At 37.1% G+C, this 17,149-nt stretch overlaps 1 protein-coding gene across 1 annotated transcript in view; it reads left to right on the forward strand.

The window, feature by feature from the left end:
* TINAG (tubulointerstitial nephritis antigen) overlaps positions 1-17,149 on the forward strand; it is an 81,974-nt gene that overhangs the window by 17,289 nt on the left and 47,536 nt on the right. Inside the window, exon 4 of the mRNA XM_055263591.2 lies at positions 1,481-1,595. Coding sequence (XP_055119566.1) covers positions 1,481-1,595 — 115 coding nt within the window. The remainder of the gene's footprint in view (positions 1-1,480; positions 1,596-17,149) is intronic.

The following is a 17,149-nucleotide window of genomic DNA, read 5'->3' on the forward strand; positions in this document are numbered from 1 at the left end:
ATTCATATCTATGTTCTCTGTGTTTATCAGAGAATATGATAGATCAATTAAGAAAGCTCAATGAATGCTAAATTGGATTAAAATGAAACTTAGGAGTCTAGGTCAAGAAGGATGTTATAGGTTAGTCATACCTTTCACACTTTTTGAGCATATCTCACAGAAGAACATAAATTTTACTTTGTGATCTAGTACACACACACGTGCACAAGCATCAATACACACATACAGACACAGAGAGTTTATTATCTCAGTATTTGTAATAAACTTACTATTTCCTATTATTTCTCTTATCTTCTATTTTATTTTCTTAAACTATCACCCTGCTCACCAAATTGAGTGCTCAATTAAATAACCTATGAATGTCTCTGACCTGATGTTTGAAAACTACTAACATAGGGCAACAAAAACATACTTACTGATGTCACAATTTTGCCCAATTTTGCCCTGTTAGCCTTTTGAATTATACTACAATATCTCTTATATTCAGAGGTTCCCTTATTGAGATTGTGCTTTAAATTGTAGCTAAGTTTCTAAAGATTTTATGAACTAACAGATCTTATACAAATTAAAAGCATTAACTTGTGAGGTATATTATTAAAAATTAGGTTGTGTTTTCAACGATTCATAAGAGCCTATCACATTATAAACGATTTTGGTGGTAAACATAGCAGGACAGAGTTTAAATTTGACATGAGTACTGAAAATATATTGACCTCAAGTGGTAGATAATTCAGAATAGGCAATGATTAAATTACTTGCATCTTTCTAACTTTTTATCCACTATCATCTAGTAAAAAATTTTGTTTGTCTTCAAATTTCAATATTAAATTTTGAAGAGAAAGTTTTTTTCTAATTAAGGGCATAAAATACGTCTCTACGAGAATATGCACTTTTGTTACCTAATTTTACATCAACTGATTTTTTTTATTATTAATAACTGAGCACTTAACACAAATGAACTCATTTAATATATAATAGAATATTTCAATATCTAATTAATTAGTGCTGATGTCATTTTTAAAAATTATGACTATTTTGTCCTTCATTTTTCATGCATACTTTTTTACCTTGTCAATTTCTTTTCAAATCTAAATTTTAAAGAAAATGTATTAACCTATTTAATGTATAAGTACATTTCTGTATATTTAAGCTTCTTTCTAAGATGCATTTAATGGCATTTAAAGGAAACTGCATATATTGGCCTTATTAACACTTAATCCCTTTGTGGGATTATGTTCTTCATATGAATCATTAAAATACTTGAAATGGACCTTATTTAGGAAGAGTATCTCATACCCTTGATTATAAAATAATCAATAATGCATCATTATGTAAAGAATATCTAGCCTGTGATAATTCTCATATTGTGAGATTTGCTGCTACTGAATTTCAGAAATATAAAGGAACATGTATTTATAAAAGTGATGTCACATAACCTGTATATATTTTTCTATATTTTTATCTTTCATTTGTAAGGCAGATGGACAGCACAGAATTACAGCCAATTTTGGGGAATGACTTTAGAAGATGGTTTTAAATTTCGCCTTGGTACTTTGCCACCTAGTCCTATGCTCCTGAGCATGAATGAAATGACAGTAAGTGTTCCTTCTGATTCATGTATGTGCATGTATTTGTAAAAGTGTGTTTGTGTGTGCATTAAAAGCAATTATAAATCAGTAAAATAATGAGTTTTGAGCTTTCAGTCATAATTTTGTCACATAAATAAAAATCCCTTTCCCTAAATGGTTGTTAAACCCCTCAAAAGTTTCATATGGGCTTTGCAAGTTTACTGTTACCAATTAGACATAGTCTCCTTTAGGAATGATTGAGTGGGCTGGCAAGATGGCCGAATAAGAACAGCTCTGGTTGGCAGCTCCCAGCGAGACCAATGTAGAAGGTGGGTGATTTCTGCATTACCAACTGAGGTGCCCGGTTCATCTCACTGGGACAGGTTAGACAGTGGGTGCAGCCCATGGAAAGTGAGCAGAAGCAGGATAGGATGTCACCTCACTCAGGAAGAGCAAGGAGTCTGGGAACTCCCTCCCCTAGTCAAGGGAAGGCATGAGGGACTGTGCTGTGAGGGATGGTGCATTCTGGCCCAGATACTACACTTTTCCCATGGTCTTTGCAATCTGCAGACCAGGAGGTTCCCTCAGATGCCTACACTAACAGGACCATGGGTTTCAAGCACAAAACTGGGTGGCCATTCAGGCAGACACTGAGCTAGCTGCAGGAGTTTTTTTTTTTCATAACCCAGTAGTGCCTGGAATGCCAGCAAGACAGAACCATTCACTCTCCTGGAAAGGGGGCTGATGCCAGGGAGCCAAGTGGTCTGGCTCAGCATATCCCACCCCCACAGAGCCCAGCAAACTAAGATCCACTGGCTTGACATTCTCACTGCCAGCACAGCAGTCTGAAGTTGACCTGGGACACTTGAGCTTGGTGGGGGGAGGGGCGTTGGCCATTACTGAGGCTTGAGTAGGCGGTTTTCCCCTTATAGTGTAAACAAAGCCACCTGGAAATTCAGACTGGGTGGAGCTCACCACAGCACAGCAAAGCCACTGTAGCCAGATTGCCTCTCTAGGTTCCTCCTTTCTGGGCAGGGCATCTTTGAAAGAAAGGCAACAGCTCCAATCAGTGGCTTATAGATAAAACTCCCACCTCCCTGAGACAGAGCACCTAGGGGAAGGGGCAGCTGTGGGAGCAGCTTCAGCAGACTTAACTGTTCCTGCCTGCCAGATCTGAAGACAGCAGTGGATATCCTAGCATGGATATCCTAGCATTGAGCTCTGTTAAGGGACAGTTTGCCTTCTCAAGTGGGTTCCTGATCCCCCCATGCCTCTTGACTGGGAGACAACTCCCAGCAGGGTTCGACAGACACCTAATACAGGAGAGCTCTGGCTGGCATCTGGTGGGTGCTGCTCTGGGATGAAGCTTCCAGAGGAAGGAGCAGGCAGCAATCTTTGCTGTTCTGAAGTCCCCGCTGGTGATACCCAGGCAAACAAGATCTGCAGTGGACCTCTAGCAAACTCCAGCAGACCTGCAGAAGAGGGGCCTGACTGGGTAGAAGCAAAACGAACAAACAGAAAGCAATAGCATCAACATCAAAAAAAGGACGCCCATGCAAAAACCCCATCCAAAGGTCACCAAAATCAAAGGCCAAAAGTAGGTAAATCCACAAAGATCAGGAAAAACCAGCACAAAAAAGCTGAAAATTCCAAAAACCAGAATGCGTCTTCTTCTCCAAAGGATCACAACTCCTTGCAAGCAAGTGAACAAAATTGGATGGAGAATGAATTTGACGAATTGGCAGAAGTAGGCTTCAGAAGGTGGATAATAACAAACTCCTCCGAGCTAAGGGAGCATGTTCTAACAATGTAAGGAAGCTAAGAACCTTGATAAAATGTTATGGGAACTACTAACCAGAATAACCAGTTAGAGAAGAACATAAATGACCTGATGGAGCTGAAAAAATACAACACAAGGACTTCATGAAGCATACACAAGTATCAATAGCCGATTCAATCAAGCAGAAGAAAGGATATCAGAGATTGAAGATCAACTTAATGAAATAAAGCATGAAGACAAGATTAGGGAAAAATGAATGAAAAGGAACAAACAAAGCCTCCAAGAAATATGGGACTATGTGAAAAGACCACACCTACCTTTGGTTGGTGTACCTGAAAGTGACAGGGCGAATAGAACCAAGATGGAAAACATACTTCAGGATATTATCCAGGAAACCTTCCCCAACCTACCAAGACAGGCCAACATTCAAATTCAGGAAATACAGAGAACACCACAAAAATACTCCTCGAGAAGAGCAAGCCTGAGACACATAATCACTAGATTCACCAAGGTTAAAATGAAGGAAAAAATGTTAAGAACAGCCAGATAGAAAGATCAGATTACCCACAAAGGGAAGCCCATCAGACTAAGAGTGGATGTCTCTGGAGAAACCCTAAAAGCCAGAAGAGAGTGGGGGCCAATATTCAACATTCTTAAAGAAAAGAATTTTCAGCTCAGAATTTCATATTCAGACAAACTAACCTTCATAAACGAAGGAGAAATAAAATCCTTTACAGACAAGCAAATTCTCAGGGATTTAGTCACCACCAGGCTTGCCTTACAAGAGGTCCTGAAGAAAGCACTAAATATAGAAAGGAAAAACTGGTACCAGCCACTGCAAAAACATACCAAAATTTAAAGACCATTGATACTATGAAGAAACTGCATCAACTAATGGGCAAAATAACCAGCTAGCATAATAATGTCAGGATCGAATTCACACACAACAATATTAACTTTAAATGTAAATGTGCTAAATTCCCCCAATTAAAAGACACAGACTGGCAAATTGGATAAAGTGTCAAGACCCAGCAGTGCGCTGTATCCAGGAGACCCATCTCACATGCAAAGACACACATAGGCTCAAAATAAAGTGATGGAGGAATATTTACCAAGTAAATGGAAAGAAAAAAAAGCACGGGTTGCAATCCTGATCTCTGATAAAGCAGAATTTAAACAAAGAAAGATCAAAAAAGACCAAGAAGGGCATTACATAATGGTAAGAGGATCAAGGCAACAAGAAGAACTAACGTGAATATGTATGCACCCAATACAGGAGCACCCAGATTCATAAAGCAAGTTCTTAAAGACCTACAAAGAGACTTAGACTGTCACATAATAATAGTTGAAGATTTTAACACCCAACTGTCAACATTAGACAAACCAACAAGACAGAAAATTAACAAGGAGATTCAGGACTTGAACTCAGTTCTGGACCAGGTGGACTTAATAGACATCTACAGAACTCTCCACCCCAAATCAACAGAATATACAATCTTCTCAGCACCACATAGCATTTATTCTAAAATTGAACACATAATTGGAAGTAAAACACTCCTCGGCATATGCAAAAGAATGGAAATCATAACAGTCTATCAGATTTGAACTCAGGAATAAGAAACTCACTCAAAACTGCACAACTACATGGAAACTGAACAACTAATTCCTGAATGACTACTGGGTAAATAACAAAATTAAGGCAGAAGTAAATAAGTTCTTTGAAACAAATGAGAACAAAGACACAATGTACCAGAATCCCTGGGACACAGCTAAAGCAGTGTTTAGAGGGAAATTTATAGCATGTAATGCCCACTGGAGAAAATGAGAAAGATCTGAAACTGACACCCTAACATCACAATTAAAAGAACTAGAGAAGCAAGAGCAAACAAATTCAAAACCTAGCAGAAGACAAGAAATAACTAAGATCAGAGCAGAACTGAAGGAGATAGAGACATGAAAAACCCTTCAAAACATCAATGAATACAGGAGCTGGTTTTTTGAAAAGACTAACAAAATAGATAGACCGCTAGCCAGATTAATAAAGAAGAAAAGAGAGAAGAACAAAACAGACACAATAAAGGGTAAAGGGGATAACACCACTGATACCACAGAAATACAAACTAACATCAGAGAATATTATAAACACCTCTATGCAAATAAACTAGAAAATCTAGAAGAAATGGATGAATTCCTGGACACATACACCCTCCCAAGACTAAACCAGGAAGAAGTTGAATCCCTGCAAAGACCAATAACAAGTTCTGAAATTGAGGCAGTAATTAATAGCCTACCAACCAAAAAAAGTCTAGGACCAGACGAATTCATAGCCAAATTATTCCCGAGGTACAAAGAGGAGCTGGCACCATTTCTTCTGAAACTATTCTAAACAATAGAAAAAGAGTGACTCCTCCCTAACTCATTTTATGAGGCCAGCATCATCTTGATAGCAAAACCTGGCAGAGACATGACAAAAAACGAAAATTTCAGGCCAATATCCCTGATGAACATTGATGTGAAAATCCTTAATAAAATATTGGCAAACTGAATCCAGCAGCACATTAAAAAGCTTATCCACCATGATGAAGTCAGCTTCATCCCTGGGATGCAAGTCTGTTTCAACATATCCAAATCTATAAATGTAATCCATCACATAAACAGAACCAACGACAAAAACCACATGATTATCTCAATAGATGCAGAAAAGACCTTCGATAAAACTCAACACTCCTTTATGCTAAAAACACTCAATAAACTAGGCATTGATGGAACATATCTCAAAATAATAAGAACTATTTATGACAAACCCACAGCCAATATCATACTGAATGGGCAAAAGCTGGAAGTATTCCTTTTGAAAACCGGCCCAAGACAAGGATGCCCTCTCTCACCACTTTTATTCAACATGGTATTGGAAGTTCTGGTCAGGGCAATCAGGCAAGAGAACGAAATAAAGTGTATTCATATTGGAAGAAAGGAAGTCAAATTGTCTCTGTTTGCAGATGACATAATTGAATATTCAGAAAACCGCATCGTTTCACCCCCAAATCTCCTTCAGCTGATAAGCAACTTCAGCAAAGTCTTAGGATATAAAATCAATGTGAAAAAATCACAAGCATTCCTATACACCAGTAATAAACAAACAGAGAGCCAAATCATGAGTGAACTCTCATTTACAATTGCTACAGAGAGAATAAGATACCCAGGAATACAACCTACAGGGGATGTGAAGGATCTCTTCAAGGAGAACTACAAACCACTGCTCAAGAAAATAAGAGAAGACACAAACAAATGCAAAAACATTCCATACTCATATGCTCATGGATAGGAAGAATCAATATTGTGAAAATGACCATACTGCCCAAAGTAATTTATAGATTCCATGCTATTCCCATCAAGCTACCATGGACTTTCTTCACAGAATTAGAAAATACTATTTTAAATTTTATATGGAATGAAAAGAGAGCCCATATAGCCAGGATAATCCTAAGCAAACAGAGCAAAGATGGAGGCATCACGCTACCTGACTTCAAACTATACTACAAGGCTACTGTAACTAAAACAGCATGGTACTTGTACTAAAACAGATATCTAGACCAATGGAACAGAACAAAGGCCTCAGAAATAACACCACACATTTACAACCATCTGATCTTTGACAAACCTGACAAAAACAAGCAATAGGAAAAGGATTCCCTATTTAATAAATGGTGCTGGGAAAACTGGCTAGCCATATGCAGAAAACTGAAACTGGACCCCTTACTTACACCTTATACAAAAATTAACTCAAGATGAATTAAAGACTTGAACATAAGACCTAAAACCATAAAAGCTCTAGAAGAAAACCTAGGCAATACCATTCAGTACATAGGCATGGGCAAAGACTCCATGAATAAAACACCAAAAGCAATGGCAACAAAAGTCAAAATAGACAAATGGAATCTAATTAAACTAAGGAACTTCTGCACAGCAAAAGAAACTAACATCAGAGTGAACAGGCAACATACAGAATGGAAGAAAATTTTTGCAGTCTATCCATCTGACAAAGGACTAATATCCAGAATCTACTAGGAACTTAAACAAATTTACAAGAAAAACAAACAACCCCATCAAAAAATGGGCAAAGGATATGAACAGAAACTTCTCAAAATAAGACATTTATGTGGCCAACAAACATATGAAGAAAATCTCATCATCACTGGTCATTAGAGAAATGCAAATCAAAACCACAGTGAGATACAATCTCATGCCAGTTAGAATGGCAATCATTAAAAAGTCAGGAAACAACAGATGCTGGAGAGGATGTGGAGAAATAGGAATGCTTTTTTACTGGTGATGGGAGTGTAAATTAGCTCAACCATTGTGGGAGGCAGTGGGGAAGTTCCTTAAGGATCTAGAACTAGAAATACCATTTGATCCAGCAATCTCATTACTGGGTATATACCTAAAGGATTATAAATCATTCTACTCTAAAGACACATGTACACATATATTTATTGCAGCACCATTCACAATAGCAAAGACTTGGAACCAACCCAAATGCCCATCAATAATGGACTGGATAAAGAAAATGTGGCACATATACACGATGGAATACTATGCAGCCATAAAAAAGGATGAGTTCATGTCTTTTGCAGGGACATGGATGAAGCTGGAAACCATCATTCTCAGCAAACTAACACAGGAACAGAAAACCAAACACCGCATGTTCTCACTCATAAGCGGGAGTTGAACAGTAAGAACATATGGGCACAGGGAGGGGAACATCATGCACTGGGGCCTGTTAGGGGATTGCAGGCTAGGGGAGGGATATCATTAGGAGAAATATCTAATGCAGACGATGGGTTGATGGGTACAGCAAACCACCATGGCACACGTATACCTATGTAACAAACCTGCACGTTCTACACATGTATCCCAGAACTTGAAGTATAATAATAAAAAATAAATAAAATAAAATAAAATTGATAATCCAGAAAAAGAATAATTGAGTGTTCATTTACATTGCTAATGATTTCACACAAATATGAATTTTGGATTACTGGTTATTCAGTGTGCCACTACTTCAGCAAGTCATTGATCTAATTTTTCTTTTTTACCTAAACACAGTTATTTTGTCCTGTCTATAGGAATATCCATTATCATATTAGAATAAAATAAATGTTAGTATCTTCAGACATATATGCCTTGATGGTTAGTAAAGGCTGATCCTCAAAAATCCTCAAGATTTCTGTTAAAAGGATATCTTCAAATTTTGCCTGATGACCTGGCAAACTCCTTTGTAAAATTACCTCAAGTTTTCTAACATTCTTATGCTTTGAACTATCATATTGGTTTTTCCCTTTCATTTTTAAGAGGTGTTATCATCTGCTAATAGGTATCTTGCACAAAGAAGTTTCTACCACTCTTGTTATTACAAACCTCTTACTAACAAATCTGCCGTGTTACCACCCAATGTGTGGTGTTCTCCAGGCAAGAGGGGAAGAGAGGCAGGGCCAGATGTTACGGTGGAGTCTGTGTTTGTATATGTTTCCTTCAGCTCATCTCAGAATTTTTTCATCCATGTAGGGAAAAGACGAGGACAGAGTAGGATAATAGTTGTTCTTGCTGTCACTGAAATAAGAATTTTAAAATTCAAAGAGCGTCAAACTTGTGTTTCTTTCTTCTTACTATTTCTGCCTCTATCAGAATGGAACCTCACACCCTTCGGTAAACTTTAGAAAATATACACCTGGCCTCACTCCTTATTCACCTGCACTTGTAGCAGAATGAATGTCTTATCTCTCAAATCAATTTTCAGGTTTCAATGTGATATTTCTGCACTAGTCACAGTCTGATGTATACCACTGTGGTAAAATTGAATATGGCTTGAACAACACAGTGGGACCTAATTGATAACTGCAGGACAAATCTTCAAAAATAAATGTAAAAATTTATTATTTTCTTCTCTATGAATAAATATTTTAGGCTGTTAAAAAGTAGATTTCTAAAGTCATTTTGTGTGTTCATAGTATAGGCACCTACTCTCTGGACTCTCCACGTCTGGGTCTGTCTTGACCTAAAGTATGTTCCATAAAACACTAGTTCGGCGAGGAGGAGTAGCTTACGCCTGTAATCTCAGCACTTTGGGAGGCCGAGGTGGGTGGATCACAAGGTCAGGAGATCGAGACCATCCTAGCTAACACGGTGAAACCCCATCTCTACTAAAAATACGAAGAAAAATTAGCCAGGTGTGGTGGCGCGCACCTGTAGTCCCAGCTACTAGGGAGGCTGAGGCAGGAGAATCGTTTGAACCCGGGAGGCAGAGCTTGCAGTGAGCCTAGATCCCGCCATTGCACTCCTGGGTGACAGAGCAAGACTCTGTCTCAAAAAAAAAAAAAAAAAAAAAAAGACTAGTTCATTGATCTGCTTCACAATAAAAATGATATGAAGTAAACGAAATAAAATAAAATATTTTGCATTGGACCAAATCCTGAACATTTAACATCATGAACGTTATTATCATGTTTTCGAGCTCACATACATTAGCAGTTTGTAAAAAAAATACTGCAGAGAAGACAAAAATCTAATTTTCAAAACTAGTGTTTCTCAGAACTATTTTATTAACTCCTTTTGCAATTACCTATTAAAATTCCTCAGAACTAGTGTTCTAAGGAACTCATTTAAGGAACTATCACAGTTCATCCAGTTTCAGATGCATATTTTTTTTCACCCGTTAACACCTCTGAAATTGAGATGCTTTCTTACATTTGATGATGCCTTGGGTTCAATGAAATACGACATTGTCCTAGCAACTTTAATGGCAATTGTGTGTGCTGTTTTAGTTATGATTAGGCTCAGCTGAGAGTGACAAAAATTCAAAATGACGGTTGCTTAAATAAGATAGAAACTGATTTCTCACCAGTAAATCTGGAAGTGGGTAGCCCTGTGCTGGAATTGTACTCTATGGTGTTGGATACCCACACTTCATCCTTCTTGTTGCTCCATTGCCCAGCACCTTTATTTCCAAGGTCATATAATGGTTCAGCAGGACTGCTCTATGTCCCTCTGTAATGCCTACGTTTCTGCCAGCAGAAAAATACAAAAGATCAAGACAAAGGAGTAAAAGTCAAGTGGCAGCTGTCTCTTAAGGAAAGATCTCAGAAGCTGCCAAATGATACTTCTCCTTACATTCCATAGGGTGGAACTTAGTGATACCAGCCTGGGTAGGCGGGTTGAGGGGGGTGCGTGGAGGGGCTGGGAAGTGAGCAATTACTGTACATATTGATCTTTTTAAGAAGTCATTAAAAGATTACTCTATTATAAAAAAACTAGAGACTTATCAAAGGATACCTCTTTTAAAGGTAAGGCACAAAGACAAATATTGTTGAAGATGAGAAATTCATTTAGCCATTAGCAACTAGAAAATTAGCCCTTTCATCCCCAGTATCAAATAGTTCCGAAATTTCTGGGTATTCATGACCACTGACCTTAGATTGTAAAGGTCATAACAGAATTTCATTCTCTATTGCTTCATTTGGTTCTCAGGTCACTATAAGCATCCAAGTTTAAATGGGTGGGGGGAAATACAACTAAAAATATAGGGCCGATGCACACAGAGGATACTGTGTAGATACAGACTCAATTGTAAGAATGTCTAGAATTTATTCTGAGGTTCCTGAGAAAATTGATCAGTTTGTTTCAAGCTATGCTATAATTACATTTTCACCACTATTTTTTTTCTTTATTATTATTATTATACTTTAAGTTTTAGGGTTCATGTGCACAATGTGCAGGTTTGTTACATATGTATCCATGTGCCATGTTGATTTCCTGCACCCATTAACTCATCATTTAGCATTAGGTATATCTCCTAATGCTGTCCTTTCCCCCTCCCCCCACCCCACAACAGTCCCCGGAGTGTGATGTTCCCCTTCCTGTGTCCATGTGTTCTCATTGTTCAATTCTCACCTATGAGTGAGAACATGCGGTGTTTGGTTTTTTGTCCTTGCGATAGTTTACTGAGAATGATGATTTCCAGTTTCATCCATGTCCCTACAAAGGACATGAACTCATCATTTTTTATGGCTGCATAGTATTCCATGGTGTATATGTGCCACATTTTCTTAATCCAGTCTATCATTGTTGGACATTTGGGTTGGTTCTAAGTCTTTGCTATTGTGAATAGTGCCGCAATAAACATACATGTGCATGTGTCTTTATAGCAGCATGATTTATAGTCCTTTGGGTATATACCCAGTAATGGGACAGCTGGGTCAAATGGTATTTCTAGTTCTAGATCCCTGAGGAATCGCCACACTGACTTCCACAACGGTTGAACTAGTTTACAGTCCCACCAACAGTGTAAAAGTGTTCCTATTTCTCCACATCCTCTCCAGCACCTGTTGTTTCCTGACTTTTTAATGATGGCCATTCTAACTGGTGTGAGGTGGTATCTCATTGTGGTTTTGATTTGCATTTCTCTGATGGCCAGTGATAATGAGCATTTTTTCATGTGTTTTTTGGCTGCACACGTCTTCTTTTGAGAAGTGTCTGTTCATGTTTTTGCCCACTTTTTGATGGGGTTGTTTGTTTTCTTCTTGTCAATTTGTTTGAGTTCATTGTAGATTCTGGATATTAGCCCTTTGTCAGATGGGTAGGTTGCGAAAATTTTCTCCCATTTTGTAGGTTGCCTGTTCACTCTGATGGTAGTTTCTTTTGCTGTGCAGAAGCTCTTTAGTTTAATTAGATCCCATTTGTCAATTTTGACTTTTGTTGCCATTGCTTTTGATGTTTTAGACATGAAGTCCTTGCCCATGCCTATGTCCTGAATGGTATTGCCTAGGTTTTCTTCTAGGGTTTTTATGGTTTTAGTTCTAAAATGTAAGTCTTTAATCCATCTTGAATTAATTTTTGTATAAGGTGTAAGTAAGGGATCCAGTTTCAGCTTTCTAATATGGCTAGCCAGTATCCTAGCACCATTTATTAAATAGGGAATCCTTTCCCCATTGCTTGTTTTTGTCAGGTTTGTCAAAGATCAGATAGTTGTAGATATGTGGCATTATTTCTGAGGGCTCTGTTCTGTTCCATTGATCTATGTCTCTGTTTTGGTACCAGTACCATGCTGTGTGGGTTACTGTAGCCTTGTACTATAGTTTGAAGTCAGGTAGTGTGATGCCTCCAGCTTTGTTCTTTTGGCTTAGGATTGACTTGGCGATGCGGGCTCTTTTTTGGTTCCATATGAACTTTAAAGTAGTTTTTTCCAATTCTGTGAAGAAAGTCATTGGTAGCTTGATGGGGATGGCGTTGAATCTGTAAATTACCTTGGACAGTATGGCCATTTTCACGATATTGATTCTTCCAACCCATGAGCATGGAATGTTCTTCCATTTGTTTGTATCCTCTTTTATTTCATTGAGCAGTGGTTTGTAGTTCTCCTTGAAGAGGTCCTTCATGTCCCTTGTAAATTGGATTCCTAGGTATTTTATTCTCTTTGAAGCGATTGTGAATGGGAGTTCACTCATGATTTGGCTCTCTGTTTGTCTGTTATTGGTGTACAAGACTGCTTGTGATTTTTGTACAATGATTTTGTATCCTGAGACTTTGCTGAAGTTGCTAATCAGCTTAAGGAGATTTTGGGCTGAGACAATGGGGTTTTCTAGATATACAATCATGTCATCTGCAAACAGGGACAGTTTGATTTCCTCTTTTCCTAATTGAATACCCTTTATTTCCTTCTCCTGCCTGATTGCCCTGGCCAGAACTTCCAACACTATGTTGAATAGGAGTGGTGAGAGAGGGCATCTCTCTTGTGCCAGTTTTCAAAGGGAATGCTTCCAGTTTTTGCCCATTCAGTATGATATTGGCTGTGGGTTTGTCATAGATAGCTCTTATTATTTTGAGATATGTCCCATCAGTACCTAATTTATTGAGAGTTTTTAGCATGAAGGGTTGTTGAATTTTGTCAAAGGCCTTTTCTGCATCTATTGAGATAATCATGTGGTTTTTGTCTTTGGTTCTGTTTACATGCTGGATTACATTTATTGATTTGCATATGTTGAACCAGCCTTGCATCCCAGGGATGAAGCCCACTTGATCATGGTGGATAAGCTTTTTGATGTGCTGCTGGATTCGGTTTGCCAGTATTTTATTGAGGATTTTTGCATCAATGTTCATCAAGAATAGTGGTCTGAAATTCTCTTTTTTGGTTGTGTCTCTGCCAGGCTTTGGTATCAGGATGATGCTGGCCTCATAAAATGTGTTAGGGAGCATTCCCTCTTTTTCTATTGATTGGAATAGTTTCAGAAGGAATGGTACCAGTTCCTCCTTGTAACTCTAGTAAAATTCGGCTGTGAATCCATCAGGTCCTGGACTGTTTTTGGTTGGTAAGCTATCGATTATTGCCACAATTTCAGAGCCTGTTATTGTTCTATTCAGAGATTCAACTTCTTCCTGGTTTAGTCTTGGGAGGGTGTATGTGTCGAGGAATTTATCCATTTCTTCTAGATTTTCTAGTTTGTTTGCATAGAGGTGTTTGTAGTATTCTCTGATGGTAGATTGTATTTCTGTGGGATCGGTGGTGATATCCCCTTTATCATTTTTTATTGCATCCATTTGATTCTTCTCTCTTTTCTTCTTTATTAGTCTTGCTAGCGGTCTATCAATTTTGTTGATCTTTTCAGAAAACCAGCTCCTGGATTCATTAATTTTTTGAAGGGTTTTTTGTGTCTCTATTTCCTTCAGTTCTGCTCTGATTTTAGTTATTTTTTGCCTTCTGCTGGCATTTGAATGTGTTTGCTCTTGCTTTTCTAGTTCTTTTAATAGTGATGTTAGGGTGTCAATTTTGGATCTTTCCTGCTTTCTCTTGTGGGCATTTAGTGCTATAAATTTCCCTCTACACACTGCTTTGAACATGTCCCAGAGATTCTGATATGTTGTGTCTTTGTTCTCAGTGGTTTCAAAGAACATCTTTATTTCTGCCTTCATTTCATTATGTACCCAGTAGTCATTCAAGAGTAGGTTGTTCTGTTTCCATGTAGTTGAGCAGTTTTGAGTGAGTTTCTTAATCCTGAGTTCTAGCTTGATTGCACTGTGGTCTGAAAGACAGTTTGTTATAATTTCTGTTATTTTACATTTGCTGAGAAGAGCTTTACTTCCAACTATGTGGTCAATTTTGGAATAGGTGTGGTGTGGTGCTGAAAAAAAATGTATATTCTGTTGATTTGGGGTGGAGGGTTCTGTAGATGTCTATTAGGTCCACTTGGTGCAGAGCTGAGTTCAATTTCTGGGTATCCTTGTTAACTTTCTGTCTCGTTGATCTGTCTAATGTTGACAGTGGGGTGTTAAAATCTCCCATTATTGTTGTGTGGGAGTCTAAGTCTCTTTGTAGGTCACTCAGAACTTGCTTTATGAATCTGGGTGCTCCTGTGTTGGGTGCATATATATTTAGGATAGTTAGCTCTGCTTGTTGAATTGATCCCTTTACCATTATGTAATGGCCTTCTTTGTCTCTTTTGATCTTTGTTGGTTTAAAGTCTATTTTATCAAAGACTAGGATTGCAACCCCTGCCTTTTTTTGTTTTCCATTTGCTTGGTAGATCTTCCTCCATCCCTTTATTTTGAGTCTATGTGTGTCTCTGCACGTGAGATGGGTTTCCTGAATACAGCACACTGATGGGTCTTGACAGGATCAAATTCACACATAACAATATTAACTTTAAATGTAAATGGGCTAAATGCTCCCATTAAAAGACACAGACTGGCAAATTGGATAAGGAGTCAAGATCCACCAATCTTTTAGAGATTTTAATTTAATTAAATGCAAATGTTATGCAATTCACCAGTGTTTATTGTCGTATTTAATTCTCATATTTGCCCACAATATCTTTAATTTCTAATTTTTAAACGGAAATACTGAAGCAGGGACACTGTTCACATTGAAAGTCAAATTTGGCTAATACTGATTTGGAAATATAGTTAGATCCTGATTAAAATGTTTTTCAACATTACAATGAAAAGAATTAAGCATATCTATATGAAATCCTGTAAGTCTTTCTTAAAAATGAATTTCTATCTACTTAAGCCAGTGTCATTTTGGAATTTCTGTCACTATCAGCTGATCATCTTGATCCTTTTGCTTTATTAAGTAAAAAAAAAAAAAAATTAAAAACAAATGTATGATTCATTAAAGCCAAACTTCTATTACCAATTCCTAACAGCCATTATTCTGTGATGCTTATCTTTATTTATAAACTCTAAACAATTTACTTTACAGAGGAATACAGTAATTATGAAATAATGAAATATAAAATTTTTTGTGGTTTTATAATATCAGATTAACTGATATCATGAGGCAAATAAAAAATATGTGCCTGCTACTCCTCAAATCCTATGAGCTCATTTTTAGTAAAAGCAGTAATAAATAAATGGTAAAAATCTTGAAAATCCAAAAGATGATCTTCATAAATTGATCTGGCTTAGTGGATTTCTAAATAAGTTTTTAATAAAAATGTTATTTTGCCTGTTGTTTCAGTATTGCCTTGTCTTATTGAGACGTATTCACCATTTATATTTTTTCATTTTTAAAGAATAAATCATAAAAGTGACAAATGCATGCTGGTATTATAATTTAACTTAAAGTGCCTATGGAGGAAGACGTACTTTTACTTGATAGATATGTATTTCATTATTATTATTAAATATTTATTGAGTATCTCCCATATGCAAAGCACTCTGGTAGGCTTTCAAATGTGCAGGTCAATTTCTAAATAACCCAACCCTGCTGAATTGTGTTTAAAGTAATAGTTATATGTTTATTCTATCAGTAGAGTAGAAGGAACATATTCTAGCTTTGTCATTAAATTGAAATTTTAAAGTGATAAAATAACAATTGATGCTCCACCTATTTTTCTGAAAACATAAGGCAACTTAGTATTATACATGCTTAAAGGCACACTGACAAACCAATAATACAAAATTGAAGGGTATGAGTTTTAAGATATGTATATTTCTGCCCCAGCTAGAAAGGCACCTTTCAAAAGTGGGTCTGTATCTCTCAAATTATCTACCCAGAGCAATAAATGTGTTCTGCCCCAACCCTAAGATTCTGCAATGCAGTCCATCTAATGTCATCAAAACCCCCAAATCACTTAGCTTTCTATGATACCATCCTTGAAGTTATCATGCAAGCACTTCACAATGATCTGCTTGATGTTTTTGGCACTTTCTTCCATCATCGAAATAGCAGTAATGGACCTCAGGATATAATAACTTTCTCATCAGGTGGTAATAGTTTTCTAAGTCAAAACTGAACTCCCCTATTAAAATACAAATTTATAAATTATTTTGCATGAAAACCTTTTCAAGCAGACGTGCAAATTCTAAACGTTCCTTGTTTTAGTCTTGGAAGCTATTATGTACTTATCAGAAGGAATTTTTTTTTTTGCAAGATATCAACCAGATCAGTAATATGACTGGTTCAAACCATAATCATAAAACTTTTAAATTGGTAAAAATTTTTAACACTTTACTTCTGCTGCAAATTAGCCATATATTTCTGATAAAGCAGGGAAACAATAGAAATGCGGCAAGTTAAGAATTTTGAAGCCTGAGTGTAGTCCTAGGAGCGTTTCTTGTTTAGCTGAGGCACTCAACATGTCTTTTAACTGTTAAAAGTTAGTTTTCTCATTCATAAAAAAGAGCTAATAATATTTGTCCCTGAGTATATCACATAGGAATGTTGAGAAGACAAAATAAAATAATGAGTATTAAAATATTAAAACACTTTCAAAACTTTAAAGAACGCTCGGAAATGATTGGTTTTGTG

The sequence above is a fragment of the Symphalangus syndactylus genome, chromosome 23 (assembly GCF_028878055.3).
Source record: "Symphalangus syndactylus isolate Jambi chromosome 23, NHGRI_mSymSyn1-v2.1_pri, whole genome shotgun sequence".
Classification (NCBI taxonomy): domain Eukaryota; kingdom Metazoa; phylum Chordata; class Mammalia; order Primates; family Hylobatidae; genus Symphalangus; species Symphalangus syndactylus.